Source organism: Rattus rattus, chromosome 5 (assembly GCF_011064425.1).
Source record: "Rattus rattus isolate New Zealand chromosome 5, Rrattus_CSIRO_v1, whole genome shotgun sequence".
Classification (NCBI taxonomy): Eukaryota; Metazoa; Chordata; class Mammalia; order Rodentia; family Muridae; genus Rattus; species Rattus rattus.
The window spans coordinates 122,116,278-122,144,173 of NC_046158.1; the positions used below are offsets into that span (position 1 = coordinate 122,116,278).

A 27,896-nucleotide genomic window follows, 5' to 3' on the forward strand; every position below is an offset into this window, starting at 1 on the left:
AAACACATTATTTTAAGACCTGAAACTCTGGGGTTGGGGATTTAGCTCAGTGGTAGAGCGCTTGCCTAGGAAGCTTAAGGCCCTGGTTCGGGTCCCCAGCTCAAAAAAAAAAAAGAACCAAAAAAAAAAAAAAAAAAAAAAGACCTGAAACTCTAACATTCTTAAAGAAAAATGTAGGGAAAAACACTTCAAGGTACAGGCACAGGCAGGGTTTTTCTCTAGAGGAATCCAGTTGCTCAATCCAGTTGTGTAAAGGCAACAGTTGGCCAATAGGGAGACCCCATAAGAGTAAAATGTTTTTGTACAGCAGTGTGAACAGTTGAATGAAAAGGCAGCCTAAAGAATGGGAGAAAGTCTTAGGAAGTTATACATCTGACATTTAATGTCTAAAACCTAAGATGAACTCAGGTAAGAAAACAAAACAAAATCGACTCAATCAATAGATTGGCTAATGAAATAACATCCAATTATCAACAGGAATATCAACAGTCAATTAATACCAAAAAGGCGCTCAACTTTCTAACTGTCAGAGAAACCGGAATCAAAACTAAACCGAGATTCCATCTTTGCCCTTAAGAAAACAAGTATTAAACGCTGGCATAGATGTGGGCTGAAGGGAACCCTGATATGCTTGCTGCTGTTGGCAATGTACCTAATCAGCTACCATGGACATCAGAAGATTTCTAAACTAACAGTAGAACTACGTGACCCAGCCATTTCACCTTTCGGTATTTACCTATAGGATGCGAAGTCTACACATATAAGACATTTGTGCACCAATGTTTACAACAGCACCATCAACTAAACTACTGAACCAAACTCTGTGTCTCACAACAGAGGGACAGATACAGAAAATGAAGAATACACACAGCTGAATGCTCTTTTAGTTGTAAAGAAGACTGAAGTGAAATCTGTGGGAACATTATGCAAGCGGAGGTAATCATGTTAAGCTAAAAACGTCAAACAGAAAAAGGTAAGTGTGTGTTTTCCCTCATTCCTGGTTCTGAGGTTTTATATAGTATATTAAATCATATGTACGTATGAGAGACTTGTAAGTAGTAATACTGTTGTGTAAGAGGCAGAGGGGATCATGTGAGGGAGTGATAAAAGAGAGGGTAATGGAAACATACTAAAAATTACATAATATAATTTGGCCCAAAGTGCCGAAAGTAGCAAGCAGAGGTATCCTGAATTGGTAGATAAAGTTATTTACCAGTGCCATAGGTTTATTAAATGAGAGTCCCAGCATCTGATGGCACATCTCCTATCAAGGTGCTGGTCAAGGGTGCGCAGGAGACCCTCAAACAAGACAGGTTACTGCCATTGCTCTAGGTTGCCCACCAGAAGTGCACAATATGACTTCATTGCTGGAAACATCACAGGTTAGGCTGCAGAACACAGAGAAATCAAGAAGCTGGAAGCTGCTTCCCTGCTGCTAGCTCTCCTAGTGCTAGGGGGTTCTATTGAGGATGCTCTGGAAGAAAAGTCATCAACAATGATACTCAGCTGTGGACCCAATGCAGCCAGTATACTACTGACCGGCCAGACAAGATGTTCCAAAGGTTGCAATAGTGCCATGAGTGTTGGGGGAGGGGGACACCTTCGTGATTTTAGGCCAGCTCTATGGGAGGAAATTGGTGTCTGGTATTGTAAACCTAACCAATAGCCATGGCTGGGGAGGAAGTAGACCCTATTCGAGAAACTGCTTTGGTTGTTTCGGTAAATGGACATGATTTGTCTATGAAATTGCCTTCTACATATTTATGTTTGTGCCCACAGATCAGTGCAGCTCAGCTCAGGCCAGTGTTGGAGTTGGCTTGTGTTGCTGCGATGAACACTATGACCACAAGCATCTTAGACGAAAGAGGGTTTATTTAGCTTACAGTTCCATGTCACATCACTGAAGGAAGTTAGGGCAGAAACTTAAGCAGGAGCTGAAGCAGAAACCACTTTGTGTGTTTAGCAACATTAAGAATATAAGAGCTGGAGTAAGGAGTAGAGTGTATAGAACTCTGTCCTCTGAGCATGACATGGTTGGACTCTCAGACTCTCAGCAGCTGCGATTCCTCACCTAAGACCTCCAATAAGACTGGGCCTAGACACATTCCATCATGGAATGTAGAGAACCTCATGAGACCTCACCCCTTCCTGAGGAGTTACAGATAGTTGCTGGGTAACAAAGAGACATTTCATACAGTGACATAGTCACTGGTAAGCTACCCATACCCTGGTAAATAGTCTCTCAACCACATTCCTGTAAGGAATCCCAGTTAAACTAATTGGTCCACAGGTAGATAGGTAGGTAGGTAGGTAGATAGGTAGATAGGTAGGTAGGTGGATGGATAGAGGATAGATAAGTAGATGATGATAGATGTAAAAGGGAGAGCAGATGGGAAGAAGAAAGGAATCAGATGGAATGAAGGGAAATAAGAGGATTATTGGGGATACATGTGATCATAAAGAAACCCATTATCATGTATAATTAATATGTGCTAATAAAAAGCTAGAAGGAAAACAGGGAAATTACTTTGAATGGGAAAGATGAGGGGCTTGCCCCGTTGTGCACTGAACTGTGCCTGACTTCTATCGTTTCCTGCAGGGACAGAAGGGGGCTTCTGAGAAGAGACATCAGCTCAGTAGCACCTGAGTAGCTTCCTCTTCAGATGCTCTGTAGACCACATCAACAGCAGACTGTTAGCATCAAGCTTGCCTTCCAGATGAACTCTGAGAGACTACAAGGCAACTGAAATCCAAGAACAGATGTTGTATCAACATTTGTCATAATTAGTTCACAAAATAGGGTTCTTTGAAAGGGCCAATAAAGTATAATACTATGTACAATGAGAAACAAAGTTAAAAAGATAAATACAAGAAAAAGAGGATGTACTGGGGACGCCTTCCCCCCACAGCATGGACATTACAGGAGAACAACAAATCTGCTGAAGGTAATAACTTTTCCCTCAAACTCAATATCATGGCTTCATGCAAACTCCAGACAGAAAGGTCTAATCTGGCCACCTCTTCGCACTGTAGAGCTTTCTCCTTGCAAAATAGATCCTTGCAGAACAGGAGTAAGGGGCAGCAGGCTTCTTTTACCCAGACAGCTACTGTGGTGAAAGAGACAGCATGTGGCTAGGAAGTGTTCTTTGTAGTGACCACCAGGTGCTCCTAGGGCAATACAGCAAAGTGTGACCTTTACTGATTAGGCTTGAAATAGGATGACCAAATTCTAGTGAAGGGCAAAACTAAGGGCTATGTGTGGAGCTAGAAGTAGACTGGAATGTTCCAGAGTTTCTCAAGGCCGTGTGTTTTCATTCTTCTCAGCAGTCCCCAATTAACCACGGTGCAATGTCTATGTTTCAGAAAAGTGCTGAGATATAATAACATTGACAATTGTTTTTACGGGAGTTAAATTCAAGTTATAATATATGCCTGGAGAACTGCACATAAGTATATAACCTAATGTATTTCCCCCAAGTGAACATAGCTATGTGATCAGTACCTGGTTATAAATAACGTAGCAGTTTCCATCTAGCCAACCCTCCTTGTGTCCCTCCTACCATCTGCAATCCTCTTCCCGAGGGTAACAATTCACTCTCTGGATTTCTACCAGTTCAGAATAGTGTGGTCTGTTTTAGACTTCACACATTCTGTGTCTGATTCTCACTGTTTAATGCACCCTCTGTTGGAGTTCCACTGTTTAATGTGTGAGAGGTGCATCTGCACTGAGTATATAGCTAAGGTGTTCAGGACCCTTCACTGTTGTATTTTATGGGTGACCATAGGAGGAACTGACAATGGTAACTTTTTGGTCTTTCTGAGTTCTGCTTCAATAATGAAATCCACCTTCATATATCCTTTATAGATTATATAATTATGGCTATATATACAGTACTTAACACATATTTATATTAATGATTTTTGTTACTTGGGCTCAAAATGTTTTCTACCACATCTTCAGCTGAAGGGAGAAGAAAAAGCCCTTCTGTCTACAGAAGGTATCCCTTGTTTGTAGCCCCAGAAACAGCCTAGCATTCCTTGGCATGTGAGAAACAAGGGCAGGAACCAGGCTGCATTCCCAGGGTGGCATACTCTATAACAAGAGAATTGAAAGCTTGAAGGACATTAGATATTAAAGTGACTTATCACAGGCAGAAGTGTAAAGCAGAAAAAGGATCTGCAGAATCCAATATCTAACCGCTGTACCGTCTGTAAAATAAAACAGAAGTGGGGATATTTAAATCTTTGTGGCCTGGTAGGATCCATAGAGAACTGGCAACTTCTGCCTGGGGTGGTGTCACATTAGTGGCCTGCTGTATGTCCTAGCTCAGTGGTGTCTAGAACAGCAACAGCACATGTGGGGTGTGCAACCTTATAACCCTGCCATGGAGATGAGAAGAGACAAGAATGCAATGTAGTCAACGAGAAGGGATGGCCGGAGCAGCTGAGGGCTGTGTGAGTGACCATAGCGGGATGGGGGAGGGAGGGAAGGAGCTGCGGCGTGTCTGGAGAGACAGGGTAAGAAGGGCCAGTGTGAAGGGGGGGTGTGTAAAAAAAAGGCAGAGTGGAGGAAGGAAGCATGACAACACAGAGGACAGATATCCATGATTTACCTGCTTACACATTGGCTGAAGGGATTTAAGAACAATAACAAATATAGCAGACATATTTATCTGCACTATGTATTGTAGCCACTTGAAACAATACTAAGGCATAAATATGTTCTTATCAATGCTTTCAGAAAGTCAAATTTAGATGGCTAATCTTCAAGGAGTATTTCAGCATTGACACATAGTGCTTTGATATTATAAAGTGACTTTCTTCAGAGGTTTCTAGTATAGTTTACTGTTTGGCAATTCGGAGACAGCAAGATGGTGCCGGGTACTAGGAGAGACAAACGGTGCGTGTCTGATTCAGGGAAGTATAACTGCCATGTGGTTTAAGAAAGGCCAGCAGACAAATGGACGCTGTATCTTATAAGGAACTGTGAGTTTTTGTTTTTTATTATTTATTTATTTATTTATAAATCTAAAATGTTTTTATATAATTTCCCCCTTCCGTTTCGTTCTGCCAACCTTTCTCATGAACCTCTCACTTTGCTTTTTCTCAAATTCATGGCTTCTGTGTGTGTGTGTGTGTGTGTGTGTGTGTGTGTGTGTGTGTGTGTGTGTGTGTAAAATTTATATAATTTCAGAGCTATTATTTATTTTTAATTCAATAAGTCAGGGTCTTGCAATGTAACCCAGGTTAGCTTCAAATTCAGTCTTAAACTCATAACAATTCTCCTGCCTCAGTCTTTATATGCTGGTAATAAAAGCATATATCACTATGCCTGGTTTGGACTGTGAGCCTTTAAAGAGGGCAGATGACAGAAGACAGTGGTATATGTATGACTGTCACAGACAGGAAGCAATGAGGTTTCTGAATGCCTTCTTTTCAAGCCGACCCTGCTCTCCAACAACAACAACAACAAAACAAAACAAACAAACAAACAAAAAACCCCCAACTTTCCTGCCAAGCTGTATTTGTCAAAGACTTACAAAGTTCTAAGCAATTGTGAGAATTTAAAAGGTGTTTCTTATTAAATTCCTATATAACTTAATGAGACAGGGTCAGGTGTCTACATTATCAGTGAAGAACAGATCTGGGAGGCCCACAGAACACTGGAGGCCCCTGCACACATAAGCTGGACAGTCAAGACTCAAAACCAGGGCTCTGCAGAGAGGCTGTTCCAGTCTACTAGGCTCACGCACAGAGCTCCCTCCCTCTGCTGAGCCTTTCTTGTCCTCACAGAGTGAAGTCATCTACAGAGGGTGTGGGATGTCAGCTGGTTGAGCCTCCTAAGCTGCCTTTTCTAGGCTTGCTGTTGCTCCAGGGGGGACTGCTGCACCCTGGACTCTTTAGTCCTTGTGTTTTTCTGCAGAGGTGACACAGTGACTTCAAAGACCCTGGTCATTTTCCTGACTGTTCTACCTTTCCCTCCCTTCCTAGAGAGTATTCAGGTCTCCCCTCTGAAGAGATGCCCGTTCTCTGGAGATAGCTCACCTGGCTTACTAAGGAAAAAAGGCTGGAGGATTTCTCCGATGAATACTCTGGGATTAACACATCACAGTCAAAAAGCTGCTGGGCTCAGCACTTGGAATGTGCTGGAACCAAAGTTTCTTTAGGGATTTAGCAAGGCATCCCCAGACCGCAAACTACTGTCATGGGGAGTTTTCAAGAGTGAGTGAAATCTGAGAATTGGAGCCTTTGGTCCCTGTCCCTTGCCAAGGCTGAGAATCAGCAAGTCTATTTTTCCACAATGGCCATAGTCAGCTGCTATGATTCATAACGTTTACTATAAATAGTCCCCAAGACACTGGCAGGTAGTAGATAGCCATGAAATCCGGAAAAACTTCCCATCTTCCCATGAGTATCATGACTCAGCTCCTCATAGTTTTCTGTCTTTCTGATCAAGGCATGTCTGATCCACCATATTTCCTCCTAAGATGACTATGGATCTAGGCCTTTTGAGAACAGTCCAGATCAGGCCAAACAGCTAGTGCACATCCCTAGCCAAGCATTTGTCTGGACGAGCACTACCCTAATCTTGATCTACATCTAGACCTATCTTCAAGATGCCTATGCCACTTTGAAACATAACTAAACACTACTAGTCTATACAAAAATGGGCTGGTATGGTCTGCTGGCTAAGTTAATAGTTTTGAAAGGCACATTCTATAGCAATGCAGTGCAGTAAGCAAGGATGCTACCTATTAGCTTTTCATTTTTCCTCAGGATGCAGTGTACTGACCATGGCTTCAAAGCCACGTCTCTAATAATGTGCAGCTACACGACAGACCTTCCTGATGAAGGTCAGAATACTGACATGGTCCACGCTGACCTATACGTACTTTCCACTGACTCCTGGCTTTACCTACTGGAAGAACTGGGTAAAGTCTAGTCGTCCAGCAGTCTCTGCTGGGTCTTCCTCTCTGACTCCAGACCTTTATATGACATGTGAAGGTCATTTCAGGTGTAGCTCAGGGCCTCAGTTGCCCACCTGAAAAAAACCCTTCTGGGGCCAATAGGGCATTTCCTGGTGCAGTTCCGTCTTATATTAGAGCTTGTCTTTTTCAGTTCTGGATCTTGAAGTAAAAGAAGGTTTGGGAAAAGGAAAGGAGGAACGAAATCTAAATTCAGCAACCTGCATGAGTGAGGAAGTTCCGCCACACATGTAGCAGCTCTCTATGCGGAGAACCTAGAGTCAGGTCAACAGATGCTCTGTAAAAAGGATTTCCTGGTTTATGAGCAATAGAACCTAAGACATCATTCGTTTATAGAGGAAGACACTGACACCAAGAAGCTCTGACTTAGCCAAGGTCAACATCCAGAGTAGGACAGAATGACTGGTTCTTCCAATCTGGGAGAAAACCAGATGTTCTCTTAGGTGCCACTAGGGCTATGCCCTGAAGCCTCAGATGAAATGTGGCCTTTCTTCAGGGCTGTCAATACTATGTTAAAGTAGGCTCCTGGAATGCCTTTTGGCTTTTAATCAAAGTGCATGTGTGTGTGTGTGTGTGTGTGTGTGTGTGTGTGTGTGTGTGTGTGTGTGTGTGTGTGCAGGTGGGGATAATTAGAGCCGTCAGCAGTATTTGGAGGGCTCAGTCTTCTTATCTATTGGCTCCTTCCCCTCTATTTTAATTAGCAGAGGATGAAGTCATGATCATTCTATGCTATTAAGAAGTTTCTGTTTTAATAAGACAACCGTAGCTGTGGCCTGTTCCTTATTTCATGTGCAATACATCACTGAGCTGTGTCATTCTAATGATTTTTTCTGAACTATCTCATTGTTGTGGAACTTTCCTCCTTTTATAAAATGTTAACATAAATCTGTAATTTAATTTAAAGTTACTGAAATCATTAAAACTAAAATAGAATGTTCTTTAGAAATGTAGCATGGCTTTATTGCCTTTCTGCTGTGACATGTAGCAGGAACAGAGTCAAGGGCATTCTTCATCCCCAGAAGTCACTAGATAGGAGCATAAGACAAGCAGCCATCTAATAAGACCTACATGATCCATGTACCTGGCAGAGGAACGTAGAGAATTTGTCACTGACTGATGAGCTCTGAAGACATTGCAGGTCCAGATGGAAATACCCTGGGATATCTCCAGATCTGCGCAAGGTCTGGTTCTCACTCTGCTATAAATCAATCCAGCAGGTTCTATGAGATTCACCTGCCCAACCCTTCTCTGTTTCAAAGCCCCACAACTTTTAGTCTGACCACTTCTCACTGGCATTTTAGAAATTTTACAACTTAGCTGCACTGGATCACTAAATAGGCTGGATTGCCTCCTAACTTGACCTAAACAAGACCTCCACACTCTGATGAAATCAGGACAGTTTGGTCCAGGTAACTTAAGTATGCATCTAGCAGTTTCTACACACCTGCTCTCCATGTAGCATGATGCCAGACGCTGGTACCACATGCTGAGTAGGAGAGACGGACAGTTTCTCTCTCAGTGCTCAGAATCATGCCTCTTCTGCTGTGGGGACTTTGACCTATCAACCAAATCCCACCTACCTACCTTTTTCAGTTTTTTCTGACTTTTTCAGGGTTTTCATTGACTGTTTTCTGTTGATCCTTGTTCTAGAGCAATAGACATCTGGGTAGACCTGGGTACAGTTGTAAGGGTTTTTTTCTGGATTGAATCATTTGGACTGAGAAGACTCACCTTAAGTCTGGGCCACACCTTCTGGTGGTGGCCTCTATAAAGGACATAGAAGAAGGAAGCCCCTGCTCAGACCTCTAGCTAGCACAGGCCCAGAAGACAGCCACTCTCTGCTCTGAGTTTTAACCCAGGATATAAAGCTCAGGGCAGGGAGAGGTCACAGGGCAGAGTAGATACCATCTGGGAAAGAACACGCTCACACCGAGAACCCATTCACACATGCTGAATAGGAGGGAAACCCTCGGCCAGGCCCAGGGCTTCCCACAGGCTGACCCACAGGCTTGCTGTGTGGACTGACTTGCAAGGCCAGAACCCCACTGATGACTGTTTCACCCAGCACAGTACCTACATGGTTACAGAGCACTTAAAGTGCGGCCTGTACAAATGAGAAACAGGCCTTAAGGTATCTGTTTTTAAACCTTTTTTGTTGCTTATTTTGAGGCATGATCTGTGTAGCTCAGGCTGGCTTCAAAATCGGTAGACACTTTAGGATGAGGATGATCTTGAACTCTGCTCCTCCTTCTTTTACCTCCTGAGTGCTGGGTCATAGGCCTACATTACCACACCAGGCTTCGTTTTAATCTAAAATTAAATGCTTACCTGGGGCTGGTGGCTGCCCTATCAGAGTACAGCTCCACACTGGGTCTGAAGTACCATGTTTCTAATGCAAGAGTTCTGAGCACCAAGTACATTTTAGTATTTCTGATTTTTAAAAATTCATTTAAGTGGCCTTTCAGCTCACTTCTGTTGTCTTCAAATCTTTCTGCAGTACCCAAAATATCACTACCCCACTTCTACTTACTGAGCAAGTACATAAGAGACAGGCTATTTAACACTTTATTTTGCTCATATAACAGATTATTAAAAGAGCCCATAATGAGTCCTCATTCTGGTATGAGCTAGTGGAGCATGTTAATGGACATGCATGTTCCCAGTCTGCTGCTGCAGTCTGCATGAATACAAACCATACAAGAAGAACTGTTTACTACTTTATTCAAAGCCCTCAGTCTGGTATCTGTATAGAACATGCTCAGTGTCAAGTACAGAAAATACTTCCTGAAGAGGATGATTCTTCATGTGCATTACAAATAACACTGTGGGCCATAAATAATCAGACGTGTGTGTGTGTGTGTGTGTGTGTGTGTGTGTGTGTGTGTGTGTGTGTGTGCGCGTATGTGCGCGTGCGCACGTGCGCCATGATAAGTGTGGAGAAATTCCAAAGGTGGGCTTTTTTTTTAGTAGAAAGGAATGGTGTTTTAAATATTGTCAAATTTTTCACAGACATTGCACTAATTTATACTCTTTTCAGCAAAACTGGATTCTGCTGGATTCAGATCTAAAAGATTCTATGGAGGGTTCAGCCAATCCTTTCTTTCTTTCTTTTTTTCTTTTTTGGTTCTTTTTTTCGGAGCTTGGGACCGAACCCAGGGCCTTGCGCTTCCTAGGCAAGCGCTCTACCACTGAGCTAAATCCCCAACCCCTCAGCCAATCCTTTCTTGTGTCCCTATTATCACAGCTGAGCAATCTTTGCCAGATCCTTTGATTCCTTAACAAGGACAGATACTGCACTGAGAGTGACCCGGCGAAAGCCTGTACATCTTCATGTACCAGGCATCTTTCTGACTCATCTCTCTTAGCAGGATCATGTCAAAGTGAATTTTCCCAGGATCCAAAATCATAAGAATCATTTAAAAAGAGCCTTAAGTATGAACTAAAATCCATTTTTATTCACTGTAAGCTTCTACATTTCAAGAAGCGGTGAAATTAGCTAGACAATAAGTTGACTGGGAAATGGAGTATCTTATAGTTTGCTATAGCATTGATCCCAACAGGCCATGCTTTTGAAGCTTCTTACCGCCCTTTGAATTTAGGTAAAACCTGTAATTTGAACCAGGATATACACCGAAAGGAATGCTTGCACGCAGCTGCTCACACATTCTGGGGCTTGGTCTGAGCTCAGTTCCTAAGAAGCCAGGATGCAAACACAGATGCATGAGTGGCCAGACCTCTCATGTCCTAGGACAGATAAAACACCCAGGCTCGCTCTAAATTCATCCAGGCTCTAAATAACCCATGGGATTAGGAGTAAGGTAAGGAATGAGGAGATGAATGAAATTAATCAAGCATACTGATGGTTTCTTTGGTTTCAATCTATAATTTATGATTAGATATAAATTACTGTCTTATGCTACTTCATACCAACAAATTCAAATCCTTTTAGCAGTCCTAGTGAGTAACTTGGTCCTTGCAAGTCCTTCTCTTCTGCCTTTACTATCCTAGGTTTTAAAGTAAATACTTGAAATAAGTAGTCAGCACTTGAAACATGGCATTTATTTCTTAAAGTTACACAGAAGTCTGAGAGCTCCCAGTTAAAATTCATCAGGGTGAAAATGTTAGTCTGTGATTACAGAATCAGAACTATTCATTACAGCTATTCAGAGAATCTGCTTTATGAGTTTAATGACATAAGCATATTGTATTGAATTATTATGGTACTGCATCAATTGGATTCATAAATTTAATATACTCAGTCGGGTTCACACATTCTAATAAAATCCAGCAAGCCTTAAAAATTTTATAAGGGATATGTGTTTAAAGTCCATGTGATATTGAGTTTTTACAGGTTGACAGTCCTGCTCAGGGTAATAAACAGCTCCAGTGATCATGATGACCCCACCTGACAGGAGCAGGTCTTGGTGAAACCTCCAAAATGGACAAGCTACATTAGGGAGGTCAGGACCTGCCTGGATGGAGCAGCTGATGGAGTCTTTTTTTTTTTTTTTTTTTTTTTGAAGCACAAGTCAAAACCATCATGTATTTTCTGCTCATGGAAAGGAAGAGGAGGTTGCTTATCTCCCAACTCCCAGACTGTAGAAAGAAGCTTGGCACCTTATAGGATGTGCCATTAAGTTCTGATGGCTCCATTCTTTACCTCATGTGGTGGCTAAAGGGTAAAAAACATGGGGAGCAGAGTTTGTGAAGGGACCTTCTGTAAGAGACTCCCAGAACCACTGTAGGTCTTTGCCATTGCCTCTAGGTGAGGATTTGGCCAGTGGCTTAGGATAGATACATCCAGGGAGCTTCTGCAGCCCCAGGGAGAAAGCAGAGAGCCCTGGAGACACACTCTGGTATATAAGGACTCTCCTCCAGTCCTGTGGGCATGTCCTCAGACACTCAGGCCTTTACAACCGCCACATGGGAACAGGGGAATATTCAAGAACTGGGGCTTGGGGTAGGACTGGAGTGAAGTACCTCACTGCTATGCACCCCATTTTCCTCATCTGATTATAATACCTTCCTAGTATGAAAAGACTCTATAAGTTGCTGTCTGTAAAGTGCATGGGGTAGAATTCAGTTCACAGCATTTCCATACTAAAGAATCGATATTATTGTCTCTACTACACTGACTTCGGGGAGTGAGTAGACAAAGATGCTAATCTTCTCCCTTTTTAGATATTTAAGACATGAGCTTAAAACATGGGGAAAAATAAGTACTTTCTCTTGCAGAGAGAAGCAGGAGACAGACAGCATGCATGGGATGTATTTCCCACACTGCCTCTTGTCAGGCATTGGCAGACCTTCATTTCAAAAACTGAAACTTAAGCCATAAAGAGGAAACATTGAAAAATGGAGAATGATGATTAAACATGAGCTGAAAACCGACGCATACCAGGTAAGAGCTTATTTCAGTCACAGTTCAGATTCTGATATTCATTCTAACAAATGCATTTGGGGGAAAGGCAATTATTTTTATTATTTTTGTTTCGAAGCTTAGGCTCTTTCTAGCACTATAGAAACCCAGAGATTCTTGACAATCTGCAACACAATGGCTATGACTACAGTGACTGCTGGAATTTTTAGTGAATATCTTGCTGTGTGGTACTTCTTTCCTACAATGTACTTAAGCAAAAATTCAAATAATTGGGTAATAACAACGAAAGGATTAGGAATCCATTGCACATGATTTAGTAGAAGCCCTAAGCACCCTTGTGGTGGAATTTGGGATAGAAGCATCCCTGAATAAGATCACCGAAGAGTGCTCTCCTCCAGCTGTTGTTGTGGCTGAACAGAACATGCCATTCCCCTCTGATATTAGCTCACGATAGTTTCTATGAGGATGATAGACTCCCTTTGGCTAAAATTCCATGTCTATGGCTATTTCAACATCACGTTCTTGAACTCAGGGCAAGCTTCTCAGACTCTGGGAGGGACGACCCGCTGCCCCTTGTTTTGTTCCCTGGATTAGGGGCTTCCAACAATCTCTGTGGGACTATTTGCCTTACAGATTACCCTTCTGCTTTGGCTCTTACTTCAGTGTTCTCCACGGTCCTCTGTCCCTGGGGGCAGCTATGGTCAAACTCCAGGTGCAAGGACCCTGGCCCTCAGTGGTAGGCCTATGACCCCACCCAGCAGAGAGGATTAACCAGAGATTTGGATCACCTGCACCAATGATCCTCTTCCCTGGGGACAATGAATTGAGGCATAACTGTCAGGGGCCAGAGGTAGAGAGATTATCAGACCAAAATTCCTCAAACACACTGGCTCTAACTGAAAAGAATGGGATTAGGTGTGTGTTTTATACAGGGAAATGCAGATAAAATGTCATTTTCTATAGTTATTTGTAGATGAATATATTTGCCATATGTGTGTCTGTACACACAGTATACACATATAGTATATTCACAAAGAACACTGAAGGCTAAGCAAAGAAGCTCCCATTCAGGCAAGAGATGTTAGTGTACAGTATTAAGCTGTTCCTTGAAATGTCCAGATTCTTTCAGAAGCTGCCCATAAATACAGTATAGGGACCTCCAAGACATGTGCTATGATCAATGGATAAGGAAAGAGAAGAGATATAGAGAAGCGCAGACCTAGATTCTGGAGATAGTTCCAGAAGAAGCAGTCATCTTCCTGCTCACAGTGGTTAATCAGAGTTCTGCAGCCCAGGCCCTGGTGTCCACAGGGGTTGCTTTTTAGATGCCTTAAAGCCCATAGAGAAAATGAGGATATTTTCAATTTCTACCATGTTCAACATGAATTTGCAAGTATATTCTTGATTCCAGCATCAGTTTCTTAATTTTATAAATAATATGAAACAGGCGATCTTAATTTTAAAAAGAGATTATGTAAAATGTCTTTTAAAAAATTTCAGTTACCTAGAATTAAAATTATATATGCAAATATAAACACATTACAGAGAACTGCTGGGAACAGAAATAAATCTATTTGAAAGTGGATGGGAGCTTTACACAGACCAAGAGAAGGTAAAGAGTTGTATAGAACTGGAACAGCCAACGATTTTAGCAATTTGTTTCTCCCTCAGTATTATCTCAAAGGCTGTGGCATATGCTCTCATTCATTAACATTATGAAGCATAAGTGACACACATAGAGCTAGAAAGGATTGTCAGGGGAGATGAGCCACTGAATTCTAAAATAAAGAGGCAGCACGGAGAGGCTTCAAAGGGCAGGATGGGGTGTAGCAGCAGAGGCCATGAGCGACGCCCATTTTCAAAGGACAGCACTGTTTATTTGGGAAACAAATCTAAATAAATGGAGTTAAGGGAATGGTGGCATCTGCAAGAAAGCCTAATGCAAATTGGACAGGATTCCATAAAAGAGGAAGGATGACTCCCAAATGTTGATATAAATAGTAAACAGAGGGCTTGATGGCGACAGCACAGAGGCTGCAGCTTTTAAAATATAGGAATGCATGAAAATCCCAAATGTGTCTTTTGAGCTGTTACAACAAAGGAGATGTATGAGGAGGAACTGTGCTGACATCAGTAGAAATAAACAAGACCAACTATTTCAGGAGGCGTGAAGTTAGGCCTTGGGGTTTATAACCGTGCTGGCAGATACACGCTAACAAGTGGCATGTTATGCCACGCGATAAATGAATGCAGAGTATAACCAGCATGGCTTCTGCAAAGATCTACAGCAGTGCTTCTTAACCCCCAATGCTGTGGCTCTTTAACACAGTTCCTCACGCTGTGGTGACCCCCAACCACAAAACTGCTTTTGTTGCTACTTCATAACTGTAACTTTGTAATGGTTATGAACTCTAATGTGATATACAGCCCCAATGGGGTCAAGACTCACAGGCTGAGAACCACTGAGAAATTCTAGTTTGGTGTAGGTGTGAGTAGATAATGAACAGAGTCAGACTGATAAGGACAGAGGTGGTAAACAGAGTGGATCGGGAAGTGAAGACTAGATGAGGAGGTTCAGCACTGACAACACAGAATGTTCCGGGAAAGATCCACAGAGACAGCTGTAACAGGTGGACCAGCCAAAAAAGTCTCAGAAATGAAGGCAACAAGAGAGATGCACAGAGTTCAGAGTCCGGTGGAATGGGCCTGGGGTGGGGCTGCTGACCAAAGCAAAATCCTCACCAATTAGTACATTGAGCCCTACAAGGCTATTCTAGACCAAGAGACAGGAATATGCCACACAGAAAAATCAAGACTCAAATGGTCTGAACTTGTTAGTAGCAGAAACAAAGTTGGATGGAGTCATCCAAACAAAGTTGGATGGAGTCATCCTTTGGAAATGTGTGCAATAACCATTTCCAAAAGAACATTCTGAATCCAGAGAGTGTCTCAGACACACGTGCAGACATGTTGCTAGCAATTCATCTTTTGCATGTCCTTTTTGAAGAAACTACTGGGGTGTGGTTCATCAAAATGAAGCAAGAAATTAAAGAGATGGAGTACAGGACACTACTCAAGAAAAGCAGGAGACGGCAAGGCTGATCGCCAGACAGAACTTTTCCAGGGAGCTATGTGCACAAGATACATAGGGACCTAAGGGTGTGAGAGTCACACAGCTGAGACTTGAAGTGGGTTTGGTGAATGCTAAGTAATAACTAAGCAAACTGCTGAGCAGAGTCCCCTGCAGTCCTGACAGGAGACACAGGAGAACTGGGCAGGGAATGGACTGCGAGCACAGCAGTTCACTCACCAGTTCTTCTCTAGTGCTACCATTTTGTCTTAAGGATAAGACTTCCTTTTTAATTTTTTAAAAACTTGTTCTGTTGGTGTGTGTGTGTGTGTGTGTGTGTGTGTGTGTGTGTGTGTGTGTGTGTGTGTGTGTGTGTGTGAGTGTACATGTATGATTACAGGTGCATGTGTGTATATGGTGTAATATAATGTGAAAGGGCAACTTTGCAGTTCTCTCCTTCTGTATCTAGTGGTTTTACCAGCTGAGCCACCTTGCTGGAGCAGTACAGGACCGGTGACTTAGACTTTCTGAATCACATCAAGCTTACTCATGTTCAAAGGACAAACGAACACGGTAGAAGATTTGTTGTAACAACCAGCCTGTGGGCTGGCTCAGTGGGTGCAGGTGTTCAGCACCAAGTCTGACAAGCAGAGTTTGATTGCTAGGACCCAAAAGTTGTCTTCTGGCCATCACATGTGCATACACACACACACACACACACACACACACACACACACACACACACCCCAAATGTAATAAAAATGCTATGTTCTACTGCAATTTCAGACAATAAGAACTTGGGTAAATGTGGCTCAAACGCCAAGCCTAAGCGAAGCCCTCATCAGAATGGTGTAAGAGCACAGGCACCCATGCAGAAAAGGAGGGGAAAGATTCTAAGAGCCAGAGGGGAAGGATGACTCCAAGAAAACAGTATTTTCAAAACACAACAGGATTGATATAAACACAAACTTACAGAGATTGTGGCAGCACATATAACCTACACAAGTTCAAGTCAGACAGGGTCCCATCCCTAACTAGGAAGCTATCTGCAACTGATACCCAGTGGCAAAGGGAAAATCAGTTTTCTCCAATGGAGTGTCACAGTGTGTACTGGCTGCTTTCATTGTCAACTTGATGCAAATCACAATCATCAAAGAGAAAGAAGCCTCAGCTGAGCAAATGCCCCATGACCCAGCTGTAAGGCATTTTGTCAGCTAGTGATCAGTGGGAGAGAGCCTACCATGGTGGGTGGTGCCATCCGGAGCTGATGGCCATGGATTCTCTGTAAAAGCAGGCTGAGCAAGCCATGGGAAGTAAGCCAGTAAGTAGCATCCCTCCAAGGGCTCTTGTATCAGCTCCTGCCTCTAGGTTCCAGCCCTGCTTTGAATTCCTATCCTGACTTCCTCCTATGATGGTCTATGATCTGGAAATATAAACTGAATAAACCCTTTTCTCTCCAACATCCTCTTTGGTCATAGTGTTTTGTAGCAATAATAGAAACTCTAAGATTCAGGGTATATCAACCACACTACATGGCAGGCCCACTGCCCAGTAGTTTTCATGTCTTATTAGCCATGAAAGAAACATGGGGACAGAATCTTTCCAATCATTTGACCAGTTACAGTAGTGCTCTCTACCTGGCCTTGATCACCCTATATGGTTTCACATGATCACAGAGCAGTTCCTGTTGGCTTCTGTGTATTTCATTTGGAAACAGGATCTACTGTCTGTGCACTTCTTAAGTTCCAGACTCTTAAGGCATGAAATAACATTGACATTAAACTTAAATTAGGAAAAATGAGTGAATAAAGACAATGCATGATAAAAGAGGTGGAATAGTGACCTTAATTTCAGGATAATGTGGAGTAAAGCCTAATGAAGTGCAATTCTCAGGCTTTTAGCAATGGGTTACATACATGTCTAGTATAGCTTGCTTATCTGATGACTGACTGCATGAGCAGTCTGAAGGCTTGACACTATTTCATCCATTATTCCTCCCTTCTGCCTTTTCAGTAAGGCAGCACTGGAAAATAACAAGAAAGATGGAGTGAAAGGAAAGGCAGAGGAAGGAGGAGGAGGAAAACCATAAACACAGGATGATCACATGAGGGAAGGAAGGTCATAACCACATAATGAACATATGACTTCCAAATATTTATCTTTTCAATAGACTATTTTTAGTAGTTTTAGGCCCACAGAAAGGGATATCCATCCATCCATCCATCCATCCATCCATCTATCTATCTATCTATCTATCTATCTATCTATCTATCTATCTATCTCTATCTATCTATCTATCTATCTATCTATCTATCTATCTATCTATCTATCTATCTATCGTCAAATCTAAGATTTTTTTTCTACATTTGAAATAACCTGTGAAAAACCATAGTTCCAAGGCTTCCTTCCAATTATGTCTTACTGCGTCATTTAGAAGGTTTTAGATGCTTATTTCAAAATTAAACTGTAGCTCACTATATGTTAACTGTACTATATCAATATAGTTAAAAACAGTCATCTTTGACCTCTGGGAGGATCAGCAAGAAACAGTATCTTCTGGACATGACTGTACTGAACTCCCAATCTCCCAGCAGAGTGGCAGCCTCCCAGCACCAGCACAGGACCAGGACAGTCAGCATCTCGCATGGTGTGGAAATGGATTCATGAGCTCCGAATCCTAACCGAGGAGTTATGACTAGTTGATGGCATCTTGGGGAGGGAGAGTCAGTTTTCTTTAAAAGTGTGGACCCTGTCAGGCTGGCCATGCTTGAGTGGATGGCTCTAAAATTCTTCACAGAAAGGGTAAGTAATTTGTCTAAGATCACTTAGTATCACAGCAGAATACAGGCAGGAATGATAAGCTCTTAAAGTATATTCTTAACCTCTATTCTCTATGAGTTGCCGATATATTATAAACGACACTATTGGGTGATGTTAATGCATTGCTCTCATACTAATCCATCAACAGCCATGAAAGGTGGCTGTTTTTAGTCCATGCTTTGCACTGATAGTAGTGAAGATGAGGGCAGTTAAGTGCCTTACCCAAAGGTACACTATCATATGGTAGATCGAGTGTATTCAAAATGGAAGTTTGGGTATGTACTCTCAGGCTGAAACTATATCAGGACAAAATTGCACCATTTGCTATTTTAAATAGATTTTAAACTTGCCATTCAAAAAACATTTATTGAGGAATATAAAGGGCTAGATACTGAGCCAGGCAATGGAGGCATAATGGTTAGTCCAGCAAATGAATTAATTACTGTCCTCAGAAACTTTCTAAGTAAAACAAGCTACTCTAGAAAACAAAATACCCACTCAATAAATACACTGAAAGCAAAAATCCAATAGCTGCTGGCTGTAACCAAGAAACATTTGGGAAGCGGGAAGTGATGGCAGAAAAGGCTTGTCTGAGCTGAGGCGCACTTCAAATTCTCAGATGTTTACAGCTAATAATACCTCTCTACCATATCCCTCCCCTCAAAGATCAAGAATCTATATGGAAAAGGAGGTGGAAATAGTCTAAAGGCCAGAGGTGGTGGGCAACTTCCAGGGATCAGCATTTTCTAGGCTCAATGGGGCAGATGCACGCATGAACTCACAGAGACTGCCATAGCACACCCAAGACCAGTGCAAGCTCAAGCCAGACAGCGATGAAGAGAGCACTAAGTCCTGCTCCTAGCCAAGCAGCTATTTGCAAACCATAGCTGTTAGAAGAGTTCGGGGTGGGATGGGGGGAGATCGATGTTTTTAATGGGATGACACTGAAGTATGTGAACCACACAACCAAGAAAATCCCCATGATCTGGAGTAGTTGGCCAAAATTTGACTCCATATTTTGTTTTGATATATTTATGAGTTTTTTTGGGGGGTGGGGGTTGTTTTGCTTATAGGAGAAAGAACATGAAGTTGGGTGGGGAAGGAGTTAGGGGAGGGGAAAGAATATAATAAAAATATAGAAAATTCTCAAGAAGTAAGCAAAAACATAAGAAAAAGGAATTTGTCAGATACATGCTAAATTGTAGTCATTCCCTTACTGTCTGTGCCGACAGTCTTGTTCTTGTCTAATCCCCTTACTTCAATCACAGTGCAGCACACTGACACTGCAGGAATCAGTCTGGCATTATCCTCTAGTAACTGCTTTCTGAGACATACCAAGGGTGCCCGAGAGATTGCACACAGTGTTAGGGCGGCCATGAATCGATGTCTGTGAAGACTGAAAGAAGGCAGGCTGGACGGAAGAAAATAGACTCTGGCCTGTAATAAAGGACCAATCAGCTAGAATAAAGTTCTCAAACCAAGATGGCCTTTTAGAACTGTCCCAAAGAAGAAAGGGACAGCAGATTTTTTTTCCTCCATATCAACTAGTCACTAGAAAGTCACCTGTCCAAGACCATGGATAGGTAGAGATGCTTTCCTCAACCAATGGCAGCCCTAAAGAGATGAAAGTTAGGATTTTTCACCAATCACTGGTCCACAGGGGCATCTCCAGTTGGCAAGCCTGGATTTGGGCAAGGTATGGGAGGGTTTCTTAGCTTCTAAAATGTGAGCCCCTTGAGGCTAGGGGAGATGGTTTCGAGTGGTGTTTCTCACTGCCCAAGGGCCACTCTAATACTTGATTTTGAATTCACACAGGAACAGAAGTTGTGAAAAATCTCCATTTCAACTTAAATTGTGAAGACCACAGGCAAAGAGAAAACAAAATCCAAGAAAACAAAGAGTAGAGCTGGGCTTCTGAGAGCTGGTGCCAGGCTGCATCTGCCCATGAAAAGAACATATACTTGCAGATGTTACAAACAAAAACATCTAATGGAAGATGGTGTGCACCAGGAGGTGAAAGGTGGAGAACAAATCTGCACACAGGAGCCAGGTGTCCATGCGCCCTGCTTGCCACCCTTACCCAGTACAGAGCGCCACTTGGCACAGGAGAGAGAGTAGAGCAGAGTGCCACCATCTGAAAACAGTGGGAGACACTCCCTTCATCTGGAGGGCCTCTTGGAGGGACTCACTGTGGAAATGTTTGTTTTAATTTTGCTTGTTATGACTGCTCGTGGAAACCAAAGTGGGATTTTCCCCTCTATTGGGTGATAATGAAGGTCAAAGAGCCTCGACTCAAACTGATGGAGTTTTTATTACAAGAAGGGTTGCTTGACATTGGTTAGTCCCAGGATCACCCCTTTATCTCCATGGCACTGGTATTTGAAAGCCTCCAGACTCTGGTTTGGTTTCTTCTCACATTTCAACAGCCACTTAACCCTCTTCAGAATGTTTTGCCATGGAGAGTGGTGCTAATGTCCTAATAACAGATGATAGCCTTTGCTAATATGAGTAAGCAGATAACCAGAAGGAAAACCACAAAATTCTGCTCAGGAAGAAATGGTCCTTGCTAGGAGATATCTCTTTAATCCTAAGCTATGCTTTACAATAATTCTTCCATTAGACATTGTGTAAAATCAGCAGAAAATAGATGAAAAGAATGTTAAATTAAGCATAGACTTTTAAAGAGCTATCTGATAGCTAAGTGTCTCAAAACAGAAAATATGAGGGTTTTTTCCCTTAAAATTTACTATGAAATTGAGAGGTCTCAGACTATATAATATCTAAATCAAGTAATAGGTTTTTTGGTGGAATGTCAATGTTTAAGACCAAAACAAACTGAATGAGACATTACTGGAAGAGTGGTGTAGGGATCATAGTTCAGAGTGAGACTTAGGGCAGTGGCACGCATCAATACTGACAGCCGTCACTCAGATGTGTGTTCAGCAGAAAGGGCATTTGGAAAACAGCTCTTCATTTAGTTTACTCCTCCAATTAGAAAGACCTTTCCCCATAGATTCTGGGCATCCTGTACTGCGGAAGGATGTTTAAAGATCCCCTGGAACTGGCCTGCTGTTCACAGCCAAGCCTCACTATTCTCCTGTGGACTATAAGCAATTTCATAGATTCCCAACATCAGATAAGGCTTCCCTGTGACTAGAGAAGGGTAAGGCAAGGCAAACAGAAAACAGAACACAGAAAAAACTCCATAATCATGTCTGAACACCAAATAAATATTCTCTTACCCAATACAGTGTGGTTATTACTTTTCAAATTCAGTCTAAGTTTTATCCATACTCTTTTGGATTTTTTTGATAAGAATTAGTAGTATTCAGACTTTAAAACTAGCCCAGAGCAAATGTTTTGTGTTGTTTTGTTTTTTTCACACTCTCCCTAATATTACAAATCCAATAGTGGTTCCCATGGTATATACATTCCCTTGTTGATCTGAGTCAATACATCTTTAAACCTTGTTTTAAAAGAAGATATATTCCCGAGGGATCTGATTGAAAACCACTGAGACTCAGCTATTTGTTCCACTGGATGAGTTGCAGTACGCAGGTCAGCTGGTGACTGCAGTGGCAGGCTTGTAGCTAATGGCATGGTAGATGTGCAGAGGGAACTAACTAACCAGCTACACATAAACACAGGGACTGTGACAGTGCAGCTTTCCCACGGATCCTGGATCTCTGGTCGTTCTAACATTGGACAACAGTTCCACTGTGATCCAAAGCTTCAAATGGGCCCTTCTACTTTGCAGACTGTAAACTAGTAGAATGAAGGAGAGGGCAATATTATACCAAGATACTTCTAGTGCCTCTAACAAATCACCACAAGCAAGAACACACATAAATCTTCAATACCCACCACTGCAGTCATTCTCTTCTTCCTCCTCCTCCTCCTCTTCATCACTTCACCATCATCACCTCTTCACAACCATTGCACTAGCCACCATGTTTGGATGTTTTATTTATCTCTGAGCCAGCTTCTGTATTCTGCACATGCACTGTTTCCCTCACTGTAACTGCAAGGAAGTATTTTGCAAATGAGGGATCTGAGGGATCTGAAGCAGTGGCGGGCCACTGCAGGACCAAGGGCTGGATGCTGCGCGTAAGACCCATGCTCTTAACTACTTTGGCCTACCTTGTTAGTGTGATAACTAAGGGAACGAAAATGCCTGCTTCCTGTACATTGAAGAAAAGGTTGTAGAAACTTCTCAGGTTCTTACTTCCAACGTTGTTCTATTGCTTCTGAAGGCTTTATAGTTTTAGAGAATTTCTTTCATCACAGTTATGCCCTGAATTGATAGACTATTAGAATGATTAGCAGAAATGTTTTCAAGTAGAAAATAATGTTCTCTGAAATTCGTAACCTAAAATGCACCTCTCATCAATTAACAAAAAGGAAACAACAAAATCTCATTAATTTGGAGGCTAATTTGGGCAGGTTTTCTGGTAAGTCAGCAGAGGTGAGGCACACGTGAAGGACCAGGGGAGATGAAGAATTGAGTCAGCTGTGGCTTCACTGTCTGTATGTAGCTTAGGAGTCCACTGGGAGAACAGTGGGGTTAAGAGGGTTTATGTGGGGATGGGGATGAGGAGACCATAAGGAAGGGGTACAGAAGGAGCAGCTAACGCAAAGGGTGTGTGAAAACACAAAACAACTAAAAATAAGTCTACATGGGAAGAATGTGCCACACCACATCTTTAAAAAATAAATAAAACTGTGAGCAATTAAGATTTGGAAACTTTCTTAGTTGCAGAGCAAGTCAGCACTCACAATACAAGTCTTCCCTCTGACAGAAATGTGAGCCCACGACCAAATGCCACCTCCCTGCCATGGCCACTGTCTATGCTTCTTTTTTTTTTTTTTTTTTTTTTTTTTTTTTCTGGAGCTGAGGGGCGGAACCCAGGGCCTTGTGCTTGCTGAGGCAGCGCTCTACCACTGAGCTAAATCCCCAACCCTCTATGCTTCTTTTCTTATTGCTCTGATCAAATACTCTGATAAAAGACACTCAGGGAAGAAAAGCTTTATTATGGCTCGCAGTTCCATGGCAAAGAAACCACAATGGCAGGGGCTTGGAGCAGTTGATCTCCATGAACATGTGAATGCACAGCAAGGAAGCCGAGGAGGCCGAAGGCCTGCTGCTGCTTTCCTCTGTTTAGACAGTGTGCGGTACCCCAGCCCAGGAATGGCATGGCCCACAGTGGGCAGGTCTTCTACCTCAAATAATGTAACTAAAGGCTTGCTTAGAGGGCCTCCCAGGATGTCCGAGATTTGTCAAGCAGACAACACTAGCCGCCGGTCACCAAGACAGGAATGATGATGAGCTTCTTCCGCATCAGAACACTACAGGGTGAGGACAAGCGCCATCCTAACTTAGATGAGTGAAATGACATTTCAGAGAAAAAAAATAGGCAATGCTTAGTTAACCTTGTGATAATCCTGAATTTAAAAGTAACACTCTTATAGGGAAAGAGTAGATGCTCAGTGACAGAGGCCTGCTCTGAAAGCCATGTTGAGAGTGAGCCAAAGCTCTACCGTTTCCTCACTAGCTGTGGAAACTTTACCCTCTCGAGACATGGTTCCTCGCCTGTGAATAAGGACAAAGGATCTCCCTTCCCAAGTTCCCCATGAGAAATAACTGGCACTTAGTAGACAGCAAGTGCTAGAAAGCAGGCCTTGTGGGAGAGCAGCCAATGACAAGGCACTCTTGAGTAGCAACAGTGGCAGTTGGTGCCCTTCAGCTAAGTAGTTACAATGTCTAGCTTTCCACAATCCATTCATCCATCCTCCCTCCCTATCTTCCTCTCTCCCTGCTTTCTTCTTGGAAACAGAGAACTCTGTCCCCTTTCCCTCCATTACCTTATCTGATAACTTAGCTCCCTGCTGTTTTCAGTACTGGAGAAGGAGTGACCAGAACACTACTGCTCAAAGGCAAGGTCTATCTTTATACTCACCAAACTGGTTTCAGTTTGGTCAGGAAGGCAGCAATGGGAAGATTCACCCGTCAGAAATATTTTAAGATTCTATGGTTTTTTGTGAACAAAAGTTGCAGGAAGCATGTGAATGTGTATGTGAAGCATTTACAGGAGAGATTATGCAAAACAGGCTCTACGTATGAAGATGTGTTCCCAGGCAAGGCTGTTTGGGTGGAGGCATTTAGCTTTTCACTGAGGGCACTGAAGCAGAGTTGATATCCCACCACTCACCCTCTCTTCCTACTTCTGTGTTTTCTTATGCAGTGTGTCACACGATACATAGCACAAGGGACACAAGTAATCTTCTTCCCAATGTATGGAATTCACCTCTGAAATGTCTCCTCTCATCACGGCTTTTCATTTTTACCCAGCATTTTAAGAAATTATTATTTTAAAAGACTTAATATTTATAACATGGAAATTTGCTATAAACAATAAATCTCACTAAAAATCACTATTTATACAGCTGTATCAAAGTGATTGCATTTATAAAACTGTATTTTTGAATTTTAATAATGTTAACTCCTTTTACACAATCATTCCAGATATCAGATATACTACAGATATTATAGATATGGGTCTAACTGAAATTCATTTTTCTTTATGTCTTCATGTATCTATGACATCTTCAGATAAATTTTAAAAGAGAAACTTAAACATATGTTCTTTGAGGAAAAGAAATGTCATTAATCTTTGTGTTCTACATAGCACTGAGCATTGGATCCAGCATGGGAGAGAAATTAAACAAATGTTTGTTCAGTTAAATCATAAGCAGTTGATGGAAAATAACTGTTATTTTTCATATAAAAATACACTAACTCAAGTAGTGGCTTCTGATGCTAGAAGATCAAATTAAAAGTCTAAATATCAACAGGAAATTAATGCAAAGATCTCAGATTAATTTTCTATTAAAGTGAAGGTGAATTATACTTGCTTCTTTAGAAGATAATACCCTAAGATTTACCACTCAGTTTTAGGTGAAACACATTTATCTTCAAACACAAGTGCCTATTTCCCCAAGGTATGAAGCACATTCTGTAAAAACGCCAATACTGATCAGCCATGGAGAACCAAAGGGATACTTGGATATATATAGTGCTGTGGTTGGGGTAAGTGGCCCCAAAGGCATATGTATTAAAGACTTAGTTTCTACTTTGGAGTTCCTGGTAGGTGGAGAGTCTCTGAAAAGTGGAACCTACTAGGCAAAAGTTGGGTCACTGCGGACATAATCTTGAAGTGGATGTTGGGATCTTGACCACTTCCTGTCTTTCTCTTTGCTTCCTGGCTGCTGTGAGTAAGGTAGCTTCCTCTGCTTTATGCTCTGGTCATGATGCTCTCTACTTTGCCACAGCCCAAAAGTGACCATGACCATAGACTGACACCTCCAAACTGTGAACAAATAATATTTTTGGGCTGCCACAGGATGATAGGGGCAAACAGAACTCAACAGTAGATAATTTAATGGAGCTAAGTGATGAAATCAGTCTAGTAGGCTTGTGCAACCAGCAATCCATGACTCGCATGCAGCTTCAAGTGGCCAATAATAGCTAAGAATGCAAAAAATTGCAAGCTTCCCCAAATCATTGATGGTTTCTTTTTCTTAGTTTGAAATTCAGTTATGTATTTCTTGAGCTTAATCATGTCAGAATGTCAAAAGATTATATACCTCTGGATAGGAGACAATGAAGGAACAAATGTGGACTACAGTGGAAAACATCATACATGAAAGAGTTTTGTACCCCTGGAATGGAAAGCCAGAGGCCACCACATTGTGGCAGTGCTGGCCTCATGTAAATACTCTAAGACCACTGTTAAGAAAATAGGGATAACAATAGCCATAATAGACAACAATCAACTTTTAAAACAAGTTTGCAGACCACGATTCTCCATGTTTTCATTAAAGATAAGGCTACTTAGTCAAGGCAGGTAAAGTTCAAAGAAGGAAAACTGTTGCTACTGTAAGTGTTGTTTATTTGTTCGTCTTTTTAATCTTATAAGCACTGTAAACTTTGAGAGTTCAACTAGGCAGACTTATGAAAATACCTTTGTTCTTGAAGGTTGATTCTTCTATTAAATTTTAGGACCATGATTCACAGGATAAGTTTTGGAGTCCATCTCAGTCCTTCTAGAGCCCAGTCTTTCTAGTCTCAGGACTTCTTCAAATTTTTAGCTATAGAGTCTGGAAGCATGGTCCTCAGTGAAACTTGCCCTCTCTTATTAACAGTTCACTGCTTCATTTTCTCCATGTCTCCCCTTTGTTCTCACATGACCATTTTAGATAGAAGCGCTACGTTTTGGTTCACTGAGAACAAGGGAAGCCCATAGGCATCCATGTTCGACTTGGCAGTCCAGAGGAGCAAGCCCATTACCAAAGCTTTACACGGCATTTCACCCATTAGAAAGGTCTGCTCTGATAGAATCTCATTACAGTAAGTCATGTGATTATTCCCAACAAAGCCACAACAAAGGGAGCTCTGAGGGCATCCTGGAGTTGCTCTGGCAAAAGCAGTCAGATTTTAACCAAAGAATGTCAACTGTACAGTCCTCAAGCCACAAACTGGAGACAGTGGTCAGCTATGGGTATTGGTAGCAAGGCAGTTGCAAAAACAGGCTGTGTTAAACTCGGTTCTACATGTAGCTAGTTTGGCAGATAAAGTTAAAATAAATCCAAAGACACTGAACTAGGACTAAAATAGGTCTGAATCTTCTCCCTCCCAAAGCTCTTGAAAAAGCAACAATGACGACATACTGTAAGTTCGGTTAATTAATTCCAAGTTTTCTTCAGCAAGCTCTGTGCTCTCACCCTGCATCACATGCCATCTGTCTGAGAGGAATATGTAGTGCTCACTCACACACTGCTTCCTAAGCCTCAGAACAAGTGTTTCTTCTTTAAAATCAGAGAAATGCTAGCCAGACCAGAGGGGGCTAAGGACTTGATTTGAAATCAAGTCATACCACCACCCTACTGTCATTCTCCTTCGTTAATGAACCAGTTCTTCACAGTTGCCAATAAAGACAAAGGGTCCAACAGGAGCTGTTCTTGCCAATCACTCAGATGGTGGATTTTCTACATGGGAGGTGCAAAGCTTGATCTCTTACCTCTAAGTGTGTCCGCCGCTCAGCAACTACCCGCTCGTCTTTGTTTCCAAACAGCTTCTTTGGTGGGAATTCAAGAGCAGCAAGCTGAAATGCAGATTTCAAGAGATATATTAAGGTCATACTGGTGGACTTATGTCTATTTTTAATTAGACTTTTATTTAGTGTCCTGATTATGGAGTGAAGAGAAAAGCTTAAAATTTAAAGGTGGTAGGTCTTGTCCCCAGTTGCCATCACCATTGATGAAATTAGGCAATTTTGGATTAGATTCCTCAGTGTGAAGTGAGAAAACATGTGTGTGTATGAGAGAGAGAGAGAGAGAGAGAGAGAGAGAGAGAGAGAGAGAGAGAGAGAGAGAGAGAGAGATTGATTTTGAGCAACACATTCAAAAGATCAGATTCCATGTCATGTAGCATTTTTCATAAAACAAACAAGCCCCGTGATGACACTAGACCTGGTAGCTGTGGGCTGCAGGGGAGGTCTAGCCCATCATTGGATTTGTGTCTTTTGCTTCTTTGAAATAGGGTTTCACTCTAAAGCTGAAGCTGGCCTGGAATTAAGTATAC

The 27,896-nt window shown here is 42.0% G+C and overlaps 1 protein-coding gene across 1 annotated transcript in view; it reads right to left on the reverse strand.

Annotated features, from left to right (window-relative positions):
- Positions 1–27,896, reverse strand: part of Kif16b (kinesin family member 16B) — a 290,355-nt gene that overhangs the window by 3,831 nt on the left and 258,628 nt on the right. Inside the window, exon 26 of the mRNA XM_032904316.1 lies at positions 27,334–27,417. Coding sequence (XP_032760207.1) covers positions 27,334–27,417 — 84 coding nt within the window. The remainder of the gene's footprint in view (positions 1–27,333; positions 27,418–27,896) is intronic.